The sequence below is a fragment of the Perognathus longimembris genome, chromosome 7, assembly GCF_023159225.1.
Source record: "Perognathus longimembris pacificus isolate PPM17 chromosome 7, ASM2315922v1, whole genome shotgun sequence".
NCBI classification, from domain to species: domain Eukaryota; kingdom Metazoa; phylum Chordata; class Mammalia; order Rodentia; family Heteromyidae; genus Perognathus; species Perognathus longimembris.
This window is the reverse complement of record NC_063167.1, coordinates 7,941,288-7,961,532: the sequence shown is the minus strand read 5'-3', so window position 1 is coordinate 7,961,532 and position 20,245 is coordinate 7,941,288. Positions and strand designations below refer to the sequence as shown.

General features: G+C 44.2%; 1 protein-coding gene across 1 annotated transcript; it reads right to left on the bottom strand.

Moving 5' to 3' along the window:
* Nucleotides 1-13,287: 13,287 nt before the first annotated feature.
* LOC125355622 (arylacetamide deacetylase-like 4) lies at nucleotides 13,288-19,797 on the bottom strand. Its single transcript, XM_048352075.1, has 4 exons — nucleotides 19,630-19,797; nucleotides 17,349-17,565; nucleotides 16,563-16,626; nucleotides 13,288-14,059 (listed from the first exon to the last, which is right to left on the bottom strand). The coding sequence occupies exons 1-4, from the start codon at nucleotides 19,795-19,797 to the stop codon at nucleotides 13,288-13,290; spliced, it is 1,221 nt and encodes a 406-aa protein (XP_048208032.1).
* Nucleotides 19,798-20,245: the final 448 nt, after the last annotated feature.

Below are 20,245 nucleotides of genomic sequence, written 5' to 3'. Positions count from 1 at the left end.
ACGAGATTGCTTTACCTCCCTCCTTACCCTTGAAGAAAGCCAGGCATATGTGGATCTCAGAGACGCTTCAAGAGCAAATCTGATTTAATAAGGGAGTGGCTAGCAGTTGATATGGTAGGGGGTGATGAGCAAAGGGGTGATGGACCAAAGAGCTGGCGATAGGCTGGTGAGCTTGTCATAGGACCCCCTCATGAGCTAACGTCACTTGGATAGCACCACCTCAGGGGCAAAAGCCCACGAGAATGGGAGCACATGGGCTGTCAAGAAAGTTGGGGGGCTGGTCGCAAAGCCAGTTCTTCTGGTTCTGGACCCAGAGAATTGTGGCCTGCTTCCGCATTCCCCCAGGGCTGGGGGAAAGGCAGCGTCTCGGGAGCACTCTCCTCTGCCCTTCCCCCTCAAGGGCAAAGCTGAACCCCAACATCTGTGTTGTAATGTATACTTTCATATAGATAACTGGGAAACTAGAAGACTCCATATGTATCTCTGAGCTCAACAGGAGATTAACTGTGGCAAGGGTGACCATGTGGGAGGTACTGTGCCTGTGTTCCAACCAGATAGCAAACAGAAGTAGTGCTGCTCCAATAGGAGGCTGCAAAAGTCAAATCTACCATAAAGGATATGAAAGAGAAACTTGACTTGTTTCACCATATGGATTGGGCAGAGTACCATGTGAATGGCTATAAATGAGCCTCAGTGACTTCAGTAGTGACTGTGCCCCAGCTGTAGTGTCTTGTGTTAGGATAAAATGAAAAAGGACAAAGACCAGACTCAGTCTCAACAGGCTCAGACTGTTAGCAGAGAACAGCAAGGGGCAACAAATTTCCTGTGGGATCAGAGGTTGTACAAGGAGGTAGGTATGGAGTTTGTCTTTTATGGGGTCTGAGTAAGGAGGCAGAGTTTAGTGAAAAAGCCATTAGGTCTGGGAAAGTGGAGGCTTTCAGTTGGGCCAACAATGGAATGTTTATAGCCAAGCTTAGATGGATTATCCTGCCTGTGTCAAGCAGTCTGCACATATCTGGTGTAAAAGGGTAGGGGTCAATCCTTCATAGCCCATCTTTAGATGCATGAAATTGGGCAAGAGGGTAGAGGTAAGTCCTTCCTACAGGGTCTTTCGATAGATAAAATGGTTGGTCTGAGACAGAAAACCAGGAGAGAGGTTGACTTTTGTGATTTCTGGATACTTCCAGCCGATGTGGCAAGTTGGTCTCCCAGTATGTCATATGTTGGTGAGACCTCTTTGCTGAGCAGCTGGAGTTCTGTGGGTGAAGTCTCTTCTCTGTTAAGGAGATGGTGACCTGCAGACATAAGGAACTCTGTCCCCTCTGGTGTGAAAGTTTGCCCATGTTCCTAGAGGAAACCAGAAAGACATTTGAAAAGAGCGATGCCTACAGATATTGTCAATGCAATCATGAACACTGGGTCCACAAATGGCAGAAGGAAGGTGGAAAGGAAAAACTGGATGACTTGGCTACTTCCTGTCTCTTGCATTTCACATGGTCCTGGAGTTGGTGGAAAATGTCCCTAGCTACTGCTGACTGATTAACATCTGGAGCCTGGGTAGGGGAGGGCATGGTTGATAGGTTAAGATGATGCAGTCAGAAGCTGGGCCTGGATTAGTGTGGTTAAGGAATCAGTAGATTGCCTTGATCATTGTCTTAATTGGACTACATATGTCCGGATTCTAAGGATGAGAGACCCAGGAAGGTGCCAGGACAAACTATCCCAAACCTGAGGCTCACTATAAGCTCCTATCCATTAGAAGAAAACACGTATGAACATTCATAGGCATGCTTATTAACTATATTCCTTTGATCTCCCAGCTCTGGCTAATTTTAAACTGGCAAGCACAAGGTGACAACATTAAAATGTGACCACATCTCCTCTTACTCTAGGACTACCTTTATACTGACTGCCTAGGTGCTTGTTTCTGGGATGGCTTGTCCTGGTTGGCATCTCTTATGTTAGTCATGGGGTTTGAACTCAGGGACTAGGTGCTGTCCCTGAGCTCTCTTGCTCCAGGCTAACTCTCTACCACTTTGACCCACAGCACCATTTCCAGTATTTTGGTGGTTAGAGATAAGAGTCTCACGGGGAGTTTATACCCAGGTTGACTTGGAACCATGATTCCAAGATTGGCCCTTACTCCCAATTGAAGCAACAAGATCAATAGAAATAGTTTTTAGGAAGGACTAACCTGGGACTGGTTTTAAAAAGGAGTTAAGTTTGACCAATAAATACTTCTAAGAGATATTTATCCCAGTGTGGGTCTGACTAAATGCTGAAGGGGGTTAAAATCTGTAATGATAAAGGGTACACCTGAATAGCCATCAAATAAAACTTTAAATAGAGGACCACTCAGAAACTGAGGAAAGCATGCAGTATCGAGCAGGGTAATCAGGGAAGATCCCAGAATCAGCAAGGGGACCCACACTGAGACCCCACTGCCACCTCAGGGCCCCAGTGCCATCGCAACCACCCCTCTGGCCCCGCCACCCCCCACTGCCACCCCTTCAGCTGCCAGGGGCGCCCGCTGCCAACACTGACACTGCCACCACTGCCTCTGCCATCGTGGTGCAGCCAGAAAGAGGAAGACACAGCTCAACATCAGCTCCAGAACCGGTGAGTAACCCACCAGGGACCCCTCCCCTGGGAAGCCAGCTCTCTGTGGTGACCTGAGGTGCCCACACCCGATCCTTCCCGCCCCCCCCCCCCTTCAAAGGGATGGATCCTATCTAAAGAGGGCAAAGATCCAGACTCTTTTCCTACACCTTCCATGGCTACCAGGGAATGACTCGGGGGACACTGCTCTACTTCTAAACCAGGAAACTACAAATCCCAAAGTTCCCCAGATGTCCCACAAACCTCCTTCCCACTATGTTGTGCTGAGAAGAGGGGGGTGGGGGGGAAATCTCCAAGCCTATAAGGCAGAACTTATCAGTCCCGCTCCCAACAAACTCATTTGACAATCCATCTGGTCACCTTGAGTTCTAGGTTGGGATCCATCAGGCCTAAGGGTGGGATTCTAGGTAGAACCCACACTCCCATATCGACAGTGTCTGAATCCAACCAAGCCACAAGGAAAGCTGAGCACTGCAAGGCCATCAAGGCTCTGCCAGGAGACTGAATAGCAGACATGGAGGAGAAGCAAGCTCCTCCAAACAAGCTGGAAATCTCTCTTTTTTTTTTCCTTCTCTCCTCTGTGGCTATTTTTCTTTACTCCTAGCTATACAGTAGAGTGACTGCTAAGCTATATTCCTATTTCTGTGCATAATTACTCAGGCTATATTTTTAATTTACTCTTATTGTCAAAGTGATGTCCAGAAAGGTTACAGTTACTTAGATAAGGCAGTGAGTACATTTCTTTTCAGACTTGTTACCTCCTCCTCATTTTTCTGCCACCTTCCCTCCCTCCCATCACCTCCTCCCAGTTGAATAATTTGCAACATATTGTCTTGTGAGTAGCTGTGTTGCAATGTTTTGCCCTTTATCCTTTGTTTCCCTATTTTGATGCTCCCCTTCTCTTCCCTAATTCAGATAAACCTATTTATAATACCCTGGGTATGAAAATCAAATACAGTAGCAACAGGGGATAAACCATAGGAAAGGAAAATGAAAGGAAAAAGAAATAACTTCACATAGTACCTCAAAAATAAGAACAATGACCAAAAAAACAAAACAAAACAAAAAAAAAACCTCATTTCTGTATCTTGGAGTTCCTTTTGCTTAGCATCATCTTATATGATCATATGTATATATCTACTGAGCTATTGTGATCCTCTGCTAGGACTATCCTAGACATACTGAAGTGCCAGACTTTGAAGTCAGGCCCCACTTTACCACGCAAACCCCACTTTACCACATGAACCTGAGATAAGCAGGCCCTGTGAGCAAACCCAGGACAAGCTTATTAGGGCCCAGCCGGTCAAGAACTCTAACCGCTGGGAATGCTTAACTCTGACTGCCCCCAGAATGCCTCGAGCCCTGTGCCTTGAGCCCTGAGCCAATCAGATTTGTACCCGTGTCCTAATCTTGCTTGCTTGAACACCTGATTGCTGTAACTTTGTTTTTTTTGGTTTGCTTGAACACCTGGTGGCTGTAACTTTGTTTTTTGCCTTTATAAGCCCTGTGTAATCGCAGCTCGAGGCTTCCTCCTAACCTCCGCTGTGTTGGTGGGTAGGACGAGGCCCAAGTTGCAGCTCATTTGAACAAAGCCTTGCCTTGCTTTTGCATTTCGGAACATCTGAGTCTCGGTGGCCTTCTTGGTGGTCGTTTCACGACTTGGCCCAACATTTGGGGGCTCGTCTGGGATAGCCCCAGAGACCCCCGAAACCCCAGAGTCCGAAGATAAGAAAACAGCGCTGTTCATTTGTCTTGTCCTGTAATTTGTCTGTTTGTCTGTTTTGCTTTTGCTTAGTTCTTGAAGGGGTTGTTGAAGCGGACGCGCTTACTCAGCAATCCTGGGGAGATTGGGGACACCCCAGACTCTCCACCCTTGAAGGGGGATACTAGTAGGGCACGAGTCAGTTCGGTTTTTGGCCGGAACTGACCAGGAGGGCCTCCTAACCGAGACTCAACCCGCCCACCTTGTACTTGGGTCTGCTCCTTCTGCTTAGCTGGCAGGAGGTTGTGGGCCAACTTGGGCCCACTCCTTCTGCACCCTGGCAGGAGGTTGTGGGCCAACTTGGGAGATCTCCAACTCGTAGCTTTTCTTGTTCTCAGGCCTGTGTGTTGTACTGTTATAATTTTTTTTTAGCTTTTTGAACTGAACATCTGATCAGAACTATGTTCTATCTTGGGGACCTCCATCTTGCCCCCTAGATTTGACCCTAGCTCATTGGAGGAAGGTCAAGGAGATAGCTCAAACCGAGGTGTGGCCCTTAAGGAGGAAAAATGGATCACCCTGTGCAAGTCAGAATGCCCCACCCTTGAGAGAGCTAATTGGCCACCTGAGGGGAGCTTTGACATAGTTAAGATCAGGATTTTACAAAGCCTAATCGACACCCCTTGTTCAGGCTATCTAGACCAGATTCCTTATATAGACATCTGGAGGGAACTAGTTGACAGGGACACTCCAACTTAGGTTCAGCCTTTCTTACTGACTCCCTCCTCCACTCCTTCCCCTCCCCAGTATTCACTCAAAAGACACGGGGTGATAAGAGAGAAACCAAGAGGGAAGAGAAGAAATTGTGCCCCCCTGTCCTTCAGGGAGGAAGCATGGAGGAAGAAATGTTTCCCCCTCCATACTCCCCACCCCAGTTACAAGAGGACTCTGAGGAAAATGTTTCAGCTCTGCCCTCCACTCTGAAGGGTCCCGCCCAGTCCTGGCGCTGGCAGGGGCAGACACAGGGCCAGCCCAAGCCACCTGCAGGCGGCAGGGGGTGACCCCACCGCACAGCGCTGTCATCTGTGTTGTTTTTCTGATAGGCTCTTCTGTGTCAAACCTGCGTAAGATGTATAGGCGACAGCTTACAATCAGTGTGGATTTCCACAAAAAGAACTCTGGGGGGACCCCCACCCAGCCTTCTTAAGCAGAAAATTATTTGGTGTGCTAAAATGTTTTACTAAGACTAAAAAGTTTAAGACTATCAAGCCCTGGAAAATGAGGCTGGAGAATGCTAAAATCATTTGTTAAAGGTTTTGTCTTAAAATTTGGGTGTTGCAGGAGTAAGATTGACAAAAATACCTCTTGCCACTGGAAAATGTAAGGCCAATGCTTATTTTGCGCGCTTTAAGATCTTTTGAATATGTATGTATGTGTGCATGTGTGAGTGTGAACATGTTCAAGACTGTTAGTATGATGTAAATTTGAGTGAGTTTAAGTTTAAATTCAAATGGTCAAGTTTGGGCATTACCAAATGCTTTAAAGGATTATTGCATTGTTTTAAAGAGGAACTATAGTTAAAAAATGTTTAATTAAAAAATCGGAGCTAAGTGTCAGAAATTTGGATGTAAAGGTTTATCACTGTTAAAAAAAAAACAACTGCTTGGATTTCTCAGTTCAAAGACCAATAGGAAAGGACAGGAAAAACCTGGGATGGGCCTGTGTGCCTATCCACAGGAGTGAGGGGTGATCTGGCAAAGGTGCAGCTTAGCCAGTCCATGTGGTGGCACAGGCCCTGGAGGGAATCCACGTGGTGGGGTGGGACAGCCATAAGGGGGTGTCCATTCATGGTGGAAGAGGACAAGCTGGCACCAAGACAGTTCATCAAGCTCTGAGGAGTAGGATGGAGATAGGCCGTTCAGTAGGACAGGCCAATGGAAGCCTTTCTTTTGTCTTTGTTTTCAGGTGAACATTGGAAACCTTGTGGTAAAAATGAATGATTTGACTGTAATTTCTAAAACTTTCCCTTGAGAGGTGTGGGCTCTCTCTCTCTCTACTTCCCCTCGCTTGGGGGGGGAAGGGGCTTGTCCGCCCCTTCCTCGGTGGTCCTTTATTGCTCACGCGGGAGTGATGGCCACAGGTAGCCTCAGTGGCGTGTGGTCGCAGAGTGCCCCAAAACCACCAAGAACTACACGGATGTGTGGGCCCCTGGAGAAAACCTCTAGGGCTTCTGTTTATTCAAATGAGGAGCCTCTCAGATATACCCCAAAGGCGGGCACAAGAGAGGGGCCCCTGATTGGTCCCAAGGAGCTGTCCCTCAAGTGATGTCAGACTTCCTTTGTGGGCAGAGGTCCAGCCCCCAAGGATGGGCCCCTGGGGTACCCCTCCGCCATAGCACAAGTGCTAGCCCCAGGAACAGGGGCTTCTCTTCCTGTTAAAGACAGGAAGGGGAGGGACAGGCCGAGGTCAGCTGTGGCCCCTTAAAGGTGCAGCTGACCCCAACAAGAGGTACTAAGAATTGGAAAAGTTTTTTAAATGGTTGAAAAGTTTACTTATCTGATGTGATTCGATTCCTGTGCTATTTTTGTAATTTGGATTTTAAAGGATATATATTAAACTAATGGGAATAAAAGTAAACTCTCATTAACTCTATGTATGTAAGAAGAAATGGCAAAAGGGGCCAATGTTTCTCACTAATTTAATGGAAAGCTGAATGGATAAGTATTTCTAATTCTGTAATTGCAATTCTTGCATTAAGAAAAAATTGTCATTTGAGTTAAGCCTCAGAGTTTTTCCAATGCAGATAAAAGCCAAAGTGTTAGTGTTAAAGCAGAGGTTAGTAAAAAGGCTTTGGAAATCAAGAATACATTTATAAGAAATTTGGAAGTAAAATTGTCCTAAATGATTATTGTAAAGTGAGAAAAGGAGAATTATGGCTACCAAAATGTTTAATTGCCATTCCAGCTTCTTTGTAGGTTTTTTGTAACAGGTTCCAGCAGGCCCACAGAGAATCACAGGTGATTCCTACAAGTTTGTCAAGATCTAATACTGGCCCTTAATAAGTTCCAGGTAAGAGCATGCTTAAGAACTATTTCTGTGTGGACCACTTTGTTGCTTTAATTGGAGTAAAGTGGCCTCTTGTAAGACTCACTGATCTGAAATCTGCAGTTTGAAGCCAGCCCGGGCAGAGAAAGGTCCCTGTGAGAGACTTGTCTCTAACCATCCAGCAGAGTGCTGAGAACGGAGTTGTGTGGAGCTCAAAGTGGTAGGGTGCTAGTCTTGAGCTGGAGAGCTGAGGGACAGCACTCAGGCCCTGAGTCCAAGTCCAGTGGAAAGTCACTCCTCCTGGGACAAAAGTGATAAAGCATCCAGAGGCAGTAAGCCACTGCTTGGATGGCAGAGATGGTGTCAGATCCTAGTCACTCCTGCTTGGCCTTTCAAAAGTTAATCAAAGCCGGGAGGTCCTAGAAGAATAGTTCGTAAGCATGCCTTTCTAATGCCCATGGGCATTAGAACTGGGCAGGAACTTGCCAGTCATCTGTGATAGTGGTTAGTAAGGGTAAGTTTGTCAAATGAGAGGATAGTTTAAAATCCCAACCCCCACATCTACTCAAAGCCCTGACTGGCAGTGAATTTTAAGCTGGTACATCTGTTCAGGAAAGAAAGCTTGTAGACCTGAGATTGTGTCCTTAGTTTTTGTAGACACCTTTTCAGGATGGATTGAAGCCTATCCAACAAAGCATGAGACCACGAATGTAGTGGATAAGAAGATCCTGGAAGAAATCCTACCCAGGTATGGCTTCCCATCCACCATTGGGTTGGACAACGGACCAGCCTTCATCTACTCCCACCGCCCTCAAGGTAGACGGCATCACCACTTGGGTCCATTGCTCCCACACCAGGCCAGCTGACCCCTTTGCCCTGGACGACGACTACCGTGGTGGAACATGGGAGGTCTCTAAGCACCCAACTCAGCCACTTTGCCTTCACCTCAAGAAAAGAAAGTTAGACTGAATAAATTTCTTTTTGCCTTCTTTCTTTGCTACTCAGGCTAATGTTGATGCTATTTTGGCAGCTCACTCCAAAGTGGAGTGACCCCCTTATTTTGGCAACTAGCAGGAGTCCTGTAAAGTCCCATGCAAGAAGGCATTGGTAGTTTTGGGCTTGCTCAGGAATACAGGTATAGCCACCCGACCCTTAGAGCACAGCTGAGAAGTTCATGTATTATTTTGTTGCTGACATTTGGATCTTAAACACGATACAGCTAATGGTAAGTCTGTATAGCTGAAAGTTAATTTCCAGTTTGAAGTAATCTTGCAGTCCCTTGGTAAAGTAGACTAAGGCTATAAGTTTCTGGCCAGGTAAGGTCAACGCCCCTCATTCAGCCTGAAGAAGTTACAGAAGATGGATGATCTTCACCCATCAGCCCCCCTTTAAAACCAAGGGACCAGAGTTGTTTTGGGTTACTACTTTGGGCCCTATTGGCCCATGCCTTATCTTTATATCATCCCCTAGACATGCAAGCCATTGAAATAGACAGAATGGAGCCATGATTGTCTCCCAAGGTACCAAAGAAAAAAAGGGGGAAATGAAGTGCCAGACTTTGAAATCAGGCCCCACTTTGCCACGCGAACCCCACTTTACCACATGAACCTGAGATAAGCAGGCCCTGTGAGCAAACCCAGGACAAGCTTATTAGGGCCCAGCCGGTCAAGAACTCTAACTTCTTGGAATGCTCAACTCTAACCACCCCTAGAATGCCTCGAACCCTGTGCCTTGAGCCCTGAGCCAATCAGATTTGTGCCCGTGTCCTAATCTTGCTTGCTTGAACACCTGATGGCTGTAACTTTGTTTTTTGCCTTTATAAGCCCTGTGTAATCGCAGCTCGAGGCTTCCTCCTAACCTCCGCTGTGTCGGTGGGTAGGACGAGGCCCAAGTTGCAGCTCACTTGAATGAAGCCTTGCCTTGCTTTTGCATTTCGGAACATCTGAGTCTCGGTGGCCTTCTTGGTGGTCGTTATGCGAATTGGCACAACAATACTAGTTATTGCCAATGAGGGAAAGGATGGAATCTGTGTTTCTTTGGGTATGGCTTACTTCACTTAATGTTATTTTTTTTCCTAGTCTTTCCATTGCCTTACAACTGGGGCATTGTCATTCTTTCTGATGGAAGCATGGTTTTCCATTGATCCGTTCATCTACAGAGGGGCATCTGGATTGCTTCCATATTTGAGCTATAGTAAATAATGCTACAATGAACATGGTTGTGCTGGTAATTTTAGTATGGCCTTGTTTGTGTCCCTTGGGTAAATGCCCAGAAGTGAGGTTGCTGGGTCATAGGGAAGCACTATGTTTAGTCTTTTGAGGAACCTCCATACTGTTTTCCAGAGTGGTTGAACAAGTTTACACTTCCACCAACAGTGTAGTTCGGTTCCCTTTTGGACACATTTGAACCAGCATCTGCTGTTATTGGTTTTCTTGATATTGGCCATTGTAACTGGGAAGAGGTGGAATCTCAATGTTGTTTTGATTTTCACTTCTTTTATGGCCAGAGATATTGAGTATTTCATGTGTCTATTGGCAATTCCTTTATCCTCTTCAGAGGTTTCTCTTTAACTCACTTATTAATGGAGCAGATGTTTCTTTGAGGATTTGTTTTGGGGGAACTTAATTTTTTAGCTCTAAGTATATTTTAGATATGAAGCCCTTGTCTGTTGTATGGCCAGTGAAGATCTTCTCCCAATCTGTGGGTTTTCTATTTATCTTTCTAGCTGTGTCCTTTGCCATGAAAAAGCTCTGCAGTTTGATGCAATCCCATTTGTCCAAACTTTCTTTGATTTGTTATATTTCTAGGTCTTTACTAAGAAACTTTTGACCTGTGCCAAGGAGCCCTAGTGTTTTTCCTATTCCTCCCTATAATATTTTCAGGGTATCTTCTCTTACTCAAGGTCATTGATCTATTGAAATTGATTCAGGTGCAGGGTGATATATAAGGATCTAACTTTACTTTCTTTGTTAGGGAGTGACTCAGGAGCATGGATTATATGTAGTTGTAAACAGTGAGCAAATCTGTCATTTGGGTTAAATCAATCTAGACTGAAAGGATAATTCAATGAGCCACTTTGACACAATCAAAATGAATACATATACAGTCTGGCTCAACAACCAACAACTAAAGATCAATGGACTAAGAAGATCAAAGAAGGAGTGGAGGACCAGAACTTAAGGGTTATAAGGAAAAGTGGGAGGACAAAGTAAGAGTGGAGGAATGAAACAGAAGGAAGATAACTGATACCTAAATTCAGAAAAAGGAGAAAGAATTAAAAAAAAAAAGAAAAATAAAAAACTAAAAGATATATAAGTATAAAGAAATTATAATAAAATTAAAGGTAGTAAGATTGACAAATATAGATTTAAGTAATCCAAGTCTGAATTATGTATGCCCACAATGAAAGAGGAGGCTTAATAAACACTGTAGTCTGTGTTTCTAGGGATGAATAGCACAGCAATGAAGTAGAAAAAGAGGAAAGTGTTTTGTTTTTTTTAAGGAAAAACATAAAAATGAAACAAGTTGAAAAAATAATAAAAATATTAGAGAGAACATTCTTCACTTTATTTGGGTGATTGTGTGTTTCCCCTGTGTTCTTGTGGTGGTCACTTTTCCTGTGGCTTAGCTGGTTTCCCAAATCAGTTTGTTTGAGCAGGCAGAGAAAAGTTCTGTCTTACAGATGTGCAGTCTTTGTGACCCTCCTCCCAGACTAGTTTAGTGGAAGGATGGTCTGCTTTGCTCATCACCAAGGAGGGAGGTGGCTGTTTTTGCAGCTTAGAGTCTCTTCTAGAGAGCTAGAATATAGGTGGTGTTGTGGCCTGTCTGGAATCAGGAGATTTTCCCAGAGGGCCTGGGAAAAAAGCTACTGAGACCCTCTTTTTGCTCTGCCTACAGCTGCTCTCTGCTCTCCACTTTTACCTCCTATACAGTTTTTGGGTTGTTTTTTAACTCCTGCAGCCAGCTAAGCTGCATTTCTGCAGAAGCGTAGGGCTGCCTCTGGCCGTGCTTATCTGAAGAAGAAAGCTGTCCAGCCCTGAGAGGAGATTGCCCCACCTGGATGCAGCAACCTTCCCCTGTGTGAAGCTGACTTTCACTGCTCAGATTGCTTTACCCTGTTGAAAAATGTCACTGCCATCACTGTTTCTCAGGCCCGAGTTATCTGCTAGCTGCTCTGGCAGGGTCTGTGCCAGTATTAAAAACAGCCTTTTCCAGTGGTGTGGCAGGGCTACCTTCTGAATGCTGTTCTATGAGAATGTCTTTTGTGGGGCGCTCATGCTTTCCCTTGGTTTTTCAGACCATCCACGATCTGCATCTGTCTGTGGCCTGCATGATAAAGGTTTAGGCTCCTAGTCACCCGATGTGCACTAGTGGTGAATGGAAAACTGTGAGTACAATCTGTGTCTTTCGCCCTTATCCTGTTTTTGTCTGCTGCTCAAATCTGCCTTCTTAAGCAAGCTGCCTAAATATTTCTTCTCTGGCCCAAATCTCTGTACTATAATGCTACACTTGGTGGGACTCTCTAGCTGTGGACTTTTTGCTGGAACCCTAGAACTGATTTTTGGTGAGAGCTCAGTTATACCCCAAATGCACTTCACTGTCTTTCTCTGATCCAGGCTCTATTATTGATTGCTCAATTTCTATTTCTCTATCAATCTTAGTATTTTTAATTTTAACATTACTTGTTTTTTATTTTATTGTAAAGAGGTTGTTCAGAGGAGTTACAGTTACATATAAGGCAATGATTACATTTCTTGTCAAACATTGTTAGCCCCTCTCTCATTTTCTTGCATTTGCCCTTCCCTCCAGATTCCAACCTCCCCTCGCCCTAGTCATCTCAAACATACTGTCTTGTGGGTATCACTGGTGAATTGGTTCACGCTTTGTCCTTTCTTTCATCATATGGTTAGCATAACTGTTTTTTTTTTGGGGGGGGGGCATCTGTGTCTGACCCAGCAAGCAATGACAATTCCCATCCCTTCTCTATGAATAGAGAGAATGACAGTGGAGAAGCAAGGACTATGTGCTGTGTAACCACCTGCAGGACACAGAGGTTCTCCTGAGAAAGGAGTCTGCACCCAACTCCGTTAGGGATGGATTTTCACATCCCACTACACTTTCCATGGAAGACTTGGCCCTGAGAACCTGAATCTTGGAAGTCAGGATCTACTTCAGGGAATTCTGATTAAAGACTTAAATTACAGAAAGCTTGAAGCTCATCAGAACTCATCTTTCCCTCCAATTTGTCCTCAATTGCCTCCTTGTCTCTCTCTTTTCTATAAAGCCCTTATTTTGTAGGTCAATCCAAGGGTGACTTGTTCCTCAGGTCAGTTGATGACAATGTGAGTTGGGATTTGTTTGACAGGTGACCTTGATTTCAGGGGCAATGAGGTCACTCTACCTAGACTGTGGTCACTGGAGAGCTTTGTCATCAAGATCATGGATGCATACAGGGACAGCATGACAAATAGGTGCAATTTCTTCTGTGCAGAACTATAGGCTAAAACAAAGACCAAACCCAAAGCCAATGTCTCTTCCTTTGATAGTCATTCTCTGAGTGAGAATGGCAGAGAATTGAGACACTGGACATTGTAGATCATGGAAACAGATGAGACTTCCTTGTTTAAGAAGCCAGGTGACCTTTATTGTTCTCATATCCTCCTGAACTGGACCATTCATTCATTAAGCATCTTTTTCCTCAGTGTTGTAGAACATCACTAAGGCCTCAGATGGTGGAGAGATCATCCAAGCTCATCTTGACCAGGGCCTCTTGGTTAGTAACATTTTTTTCCTTATTTCTGTGTGTTTGGCCTTGTTTGGTTTTCCTTTTCTTTTCTATCTTCTGTGTATTCAGTAAAACAAATTGAACCCAAGGCCTTGTAGGTACTAGGTAAATTCATTTGCACAGACAAACAAGTCCATTATCTTTCCATTAAGTATTTGACTACAGAAGTCATAACTTTCTCTATACAGGGGAAAGAGAAAAACTTGCTATCAAATAATATTATGCACCCATGAAAACCATCTTCTGCATGGTACCAGCTCACAGGGACCCCCTGGTCTTCCAAGCGCTTCTTATACAGCAGGCCATCATCTCGGAGAAGATCCCACTCACAGGTCACTATGAGGGCCTCAGGAACCTGAGCAATAACCTGGTCATCTGCTAGGAGGGGGGCATTGTCTATCTCAAAAAGATGTCTGGTTTCCAGATAGGCAGCCTCATTAAAAGGGGCAAGAAATTCAGGCTTGTAATTTTTGTTTCTGAACCTTTCAGGGAGATTGTCAGAGCTCAACCATTTCTTATACTTCTCCCACATATTAGCAGGAATACAAGCACCTGTCAATAAGGCATCTTCCCAGCAGGGGTCAATACTTAAATATCGGTAGAAACACATCATGAGGTCTCTGATGAGAAATGGGACCTTTTTGTTTTGTTGATATGATGGTAACTGAAAATTGATGCCCTGGACAACTGGGTAAATCAATATCTGAGCTTGGACCTTTGGAATGTCTGTTCTGCCCACCAAGGCCTGGGTAATGAAAGTGACAAGTCCACCTCCAAAGCTGTCTCCACAGATCACAACCCGGGAGGGATCCACCCCATACATTTTCAGTGTCTTCAGGAAGTGGATGGTGGCATTCAGGCAATCCCAGGAGCAGACTGGGTAATGGTAGTCAGGAAGCTTGCGGTACCTGTGGAGGAAAAAGGAAACCCAGGGACTTAGTAAGAGAAGGATCAAAGAGGCCATTTGAACAATGTCTTCGACCCCACCAAGGACAAAGTTTATGATTAAATCCTCAAAATGTGTCTAACAAAACAAGATGCAGAGTCCCTTGTTTTCCCATTTGTGTATATGAAGGACCTGTTTAGAGTCTGAGTGGCTTTAATTCTCCATCCAAATCTATGTCTGATTCCCTAGGTGAAAAAACCCACAACACAGGACTATCTCAGAAGACAGCAGTTCTGTTTCTCCAGTACACCTTTCTGCAGTCTCTGTTCAATGGATCTTCATTTTCCCCAAGCTTTTTGGATCATGCACTACAATGGTGGAAGCTCATACACCAGGCTTACCAGTTCAGACCAGATCTCAACACTGGAAAAACTGTTCTCCTTAGTGTTTTCAGAATAATACACTGATGCTTAATGACTTACTGGATGGAATTCTAAAGCTTATCCTTGCCTTGAGACTTTGTGTGAAATAGAGACAATTGGTAACAAAAAGACTGAGCAGGAAAATTAGAAAAAATGGAGAGTCTTTTCCAGAAAACCATTATGTTAAAACTGTTGGACAATGATGGTTTGGTTGTTAAAGAGAATAGTTAATAATAGAGAATAAAGGTAACAAAGGGCTTTTACTTAAGGAAATAAGAAAGGTACCTTGAAAGTAACTCAGGAATTGGCCAGATCTCATCCATTGTGGGAAATCAAGTGAAAAGGTTATGCTCACACTTGAGCATCTTCCTTGAGCCTCACAGGAAGTTATTTATTGAGGACTCATTTTACAATGTTCATTGACCCATGTACTAGGTGGATAATGCCACAGTGATCCACAGAAGCCCAGCTGTTCATAAACAATTGTTGGCATCATCCAAGACTACATGGGATAGTTTTATATTAAATCCACTGAGATTTCAAAGGAAAGCCTGAGAGGCTAGGCAAAGAGGGGCAGTGTTGGAGTCTCTACAGTCAGTCCTTGAGATGGGTGATCCGTGGCTAAAAGTGTGAGTTTGAAGCCTGTGCTGCAATGGAGATGCAATGAAGTTGATGTCAGGAAAATGGGTTATATGCCAAGGAAATCTGCCAACAGTGACAAGAGCCAGCTCAAAAGAGAGGAAGTTGGGCTGTAATCACAGAGTCCACAGGAGCATTTGGAGATCACACCACATAAACTTTTGCTCCTGATCACAGAAAGGGAAGTACATGCCTTAATGTTTTCCCAGCTATGTTATGATATTGCTCTGTAACTCCATTCTTCCCTTTAGGAATGGGAGTTCTTACTCTGTCCCATTTCATCTTCAGAGAATCTAATTTTTCCTAAGTTTTCAGGACCTGCAGATGGTAATTTACCTGAAGTCTCAGAAACTACTTTGAACTTGAACTTTTGTCTTATTTTGAACCAAGTAAGACTGTGAAGAGTAGGGCTTGGAATATGGTTAGTGGCAAGAGTGCTCGCCTCATATACATGAAGCCCTGGGTTCGATTCCCCAGCACCACATATATAGAAAATGGCCAGAAGTGGCACTATGGCTCAAGTGGTAGAGTGCTAGCCTTGAGCAAAGAGAAGCCAGGGACAGTGCTGAGTCCCAAGCCCTAGGACTGGCAAAAAAATAAATAAATAAAAGACTGTGAAGAGTAGTGGACAAGGACTAATGCCTTTGGCATTATGAAATGGGTATGAGCCCTTGAAGTTCATGGGAGAAGATTGTGCTTGGGATAAGATATAGCCTACACACACACACACACACACACACACACACACACACACACACACACACACACGAGCGCGCGTGAGAGAGAGAGACAGAGACAGAGACAGAGACAGAGAGGGAAAGAGAGAGAGAATACCTCAAGGGTTAAATGCTCGTTCTTTAGTTGGGAAACCAATTATTGGAAGGTGCTAGGACAACAAGGGATCTAAAATAGCCAATGAATTAATCCACTAATGAAATAACAATTCCAGAGTTTTATTTGGACATAATGAGAATTTGGTTCTAGTTGGAGAACATAGGTTACTGTGTTTGAATGGTGTCTTATTTCTGACCACTTCCTGTCTCTTTCTGCTTCCTGACTACAATTGTGTGAGCACCTTTGCTCTGCCATGTCCTCCTGCCACAGTGATAACGAAACTTACTAGGAATACATAGAAATGTAACAAGCTAGACTTCCTAGACAGAACCTCTCAGAGTGAGCAAAACTAACATCGTATTTATCCATAAGATACATATTTCCTGTGTTTGTAAAAGTAATGGAAAGTATTTTAACTGGAGGTGTGTAATCCATTATTTATTCTAACATAGCACTTCCTTGCATGTCCAGTGTTTGGTTATCTTTTTCCACACCTCTTGTGTCCTATGCGCTTTGCCTCTGTCTGAGAGTGGATTTATGAAAAGGCACCTGTTGTCAGGAGTCCTCCATCTTGTCTATAATCCTCCCAGACTGGTTTTGCTTCTACCTCCCCTCTCTTACTCCACTTACCCCACTGAAAGCACCACTGAGTCTGTCTTCTTGGCCAGGAAACTGCACAAATTGTGGTAAGCATCTGCAAAACAAGAACAATCCAGTGTGGCTTTGATGGGGAAACAACACTTCCCACCACAGCCCACTGAGAGCAGCTGCTGATGGAGGCCTGTGGGTAGCACACAGTCTATGTCATATTCCTGTCTCTTCTGAAAAACACTGTGCAGCTCTAATTAGAAAAAGCCAGATCTCTCTCTACAATTTACCACACATCACAGCTCAAGTGGACCATGAGGTTCATCTACTGCAATGGTTATTTTACAACATAGAGGAAATGGAGACCCTAAAAAGCTTAGGCATTTGAAATGCACAAAGCCAACACTAAGGATTGTGGACTAGAGGGAAGAAGATGAACAATTTTGTATATTCCCTTTGATAAGGAAATAGGTGTGGCTGGGTAGGCCACTGTGATTAATACAGTGGTTAGGCACACTTTTTATAAGGCAGAGAGGATAGGATAAATGCAGAAATGGAAACTAAGGGGGAGTCATGGCCATGTCTCTAGAAGTCTCTTTGGGATATCACTGGCCCCAACATGGAGTGAGGGGCAATATTATGAAGAACACTGCCAGGAATCTACAACCCCATTGATGAATGTGTTCTCACCTTTATCTGGTTTGCCTATGGCAAGTTCCATTGACTACTGGAATTAATCCCACTCAGGAGATCATTGGATAGCTAGATGAGGCTGACAGGTGATGAGTCCTTTCCTCCCTGACCACACACCACAGGAAAGCTCCTTACCCAGGCTGCCTATAATTGCAGCTCCTCCATGGTAATAAATGATGCCTCGGCGAGGAAAGCAAGTCACTGCCTTAGGCTGGAACAGCCTCACAGTGATCGTCCCGAATCGCAGGTTGGTCACCACCAAGTTAGGGTCCTTTTGTACAGGAAGTAGGTCATGTAGAAATTGACAGAAGCTGGGCATCCGGCAAATTCTTAGCTTCTCAAGTGTACACCCCTGTAGGAGAGTTGGAGACAAAGTTGTGTTATCTCTTCTATACTCCGTTCCTTTTAATGTGCTCTATCAGCCATTCTGAATCCAGTATCCAACTATCAGTGGGCACAAAGCTGTCATGTGGAGATGAGTTACTCAGTTTATCATACGGTTTATGGATATTCAAGCTGGTCATGGAGTTCTGAAAACTGAGAAAAGGAACTCCAAGGACAACAGCCTTTCATTCTCATCAGGCAGAATTTCTTGTCGCATCCATAGAAAACAAACCTGGTCTACTTCCCTTAAACCAATGCTGATTCTTACATCATTTCTACCAGCCTGCCCCTCATTGCTGAGCTAAGATAGAGCCTTCCTTTATTGCTTGACCTATTCCCGTACACACATGGGCGAAAAGCCAAACCGTTTAGTCCTAGAACACATAGAACTGATAGGGGCCACTTTTTCCACACAGTGTAACATAAAGATGAAGGCTGAGCAGGGAACTGCTAGAAACTCAAGGCTGCCTCCACAGTCATGGCAGCTCGAAGCCCTGTGAGGCAGCCCTACTGCTGACTCAATCATTGAGCTGAGGTGATTCAACTACACCTTTTCTGGAAGATTTGTCTTCTATGCAACAGAAAATATTGACATCATTCAGGGTTTTCCCAGCTTATGAAAGTTTTCACAGAATGAACTCTGCAAAGACTAGCTGCCTTTCCCAAGGTTCCCTCAGCATCTGCCTTCTTGTCAGGGACAATGGAATACAGTGAGTGTGATCAAGGTGTTCTGGCATTACCCTGAGACTATAGTAACGTTCAGTTCTTGGAAATGGGCTCTCAGAGCTATAATTTTCTCACCATGATGTTGGATCTGCTTTCTGATCAGCTGAACCAGCTGAGGCTGGGGCTAAGTTCTTGAGTTTGGATGGTTATTCCTCACATGGATTCATTCTCACATGGAGAATTGTAGTGTGGAATCTGCTTCCCATATTAGATGCCTTTTGAGTTGCTATTCAGGTTCCCATCTCACTAGAGGACACCAAAGATGACCAAAAAGGTGCTCAAGGCCTTCTAAACTCCCTAATAGCACTTAGGTTCCTGAGACAGCAACTGTACACTAACACAAGACAAGCTCACCCCTGTACATATGTGTGTTCAATGTATATATTTATACCAATGTATATATGTATTTATACATACATCAATATACCTCAGTACATAAATGTCAATATATAAACAATATTATACTCCATAATCACCCCTTAGATCTACCCTAACATAATTTTCTGGGTTCAATTCCCCAGCACCACATATACAGAAAAATAAAGTCGGAAATGGCGCTGTGGCTCAACTGGTAGAGTGCTAGCCTTGAACAAAAAGAAGCCAGGGATGGTGCTCAGGCCCTGAGTTCAAGCCCCGGGACTAGCAAAAATAAAGAATTAAATTATCAATATCATGCCTTAGTTTTGTTGTTCCGTGTCTTGTCTAAGTTTCAAAGCTACAAGACAAATACCATTATGCTATAAAGAAAAACATTTATATCCTCCCCAGTTGTATGAAGAAATTTCACTGGCAGCAAATCCTTGCCTAAAATATTTTAAATTCACTGCTGTCTTTCATAACTGCTGATTTCAATCTTCCAAGCAGATCAACAGTCACAGACTCTTAGAGCCTCACTCACCTAATTGTAGGCTCCTTCCTTAAGGATGAGCAGCAGGATGTGTTTTACCCCATCAGGGATGGACTGTTTCACCCATGCTGTCCTGCATAGGGCCACTGTGCACTATACCCACTCATTATCTAACTCAAACAGACCACAGCTTCTTTCTTATTAACTCTACTTTATGAGTTCCTTCTTTTTATTGTCTATCTGGTGAGTGGATAGAGGAGAGTCGAGGCTCATTTTGATGGCCACTGTACTTGCCTTTGTCTTTCTACCATGAGAACACAGTAAAATGCCTGACATATTTTCACTAACCAATGTGCATTAGCCTGTACTTTTGGACTATATGGCTTTTTGCAAAACATTTTCCCAAAGCTTTACTGCTCAGTAATCTACCATGAGAAAACAATTTAAAAACAAATTTACCCATGTAAGTATCAGGTGTCCAAAGCAGTGCAGAATCCGGAACTTCACTGTGTGGACAATGGCAGGAGGAGCATCAATAATCTGCCAATGTTCTATGAAAATCCACAAGTTGAGCCCTAGAACCAGGGTGTACCCCAAAGTGAGGAAGATCACCAACCAAGCAATCATGGCGTCCCTCTTCCTTCAGAATGGGCTGAGGAACTCCTGCCACAGCAAAAGAGCCTAAGAATATCTGTTGTCCACAGACCCAGGCACTTTATATCTTGCACAGTCTGATTTACTGTCACAGATCAAGGTATTGGCACACTGGAAAAAAAACAGAAACCATTACATCAGATCCCTGACCTGGAGAGCTAATGGCCCAACATGTGTGGAGCTCTGGCACCTTATTCCAGGTCAAAGCTCTCTATTATCACATCACCCTAATATTCCACCAATATTCCACCCTAATATTTCCAAAGAGGGAAAGATAGTGGCAAAGGGGCTTCTAGGAGATGTTGCTAAGCATTGCCCAGACTGCTCACAGATTTGGAAAACATGGAGGAGGTCCAATCAACTGCCCTGTGTCTCTCCTCTCCGTTGGAACATCACAGGCCCTCAAGGTTTTCTCTGTGCC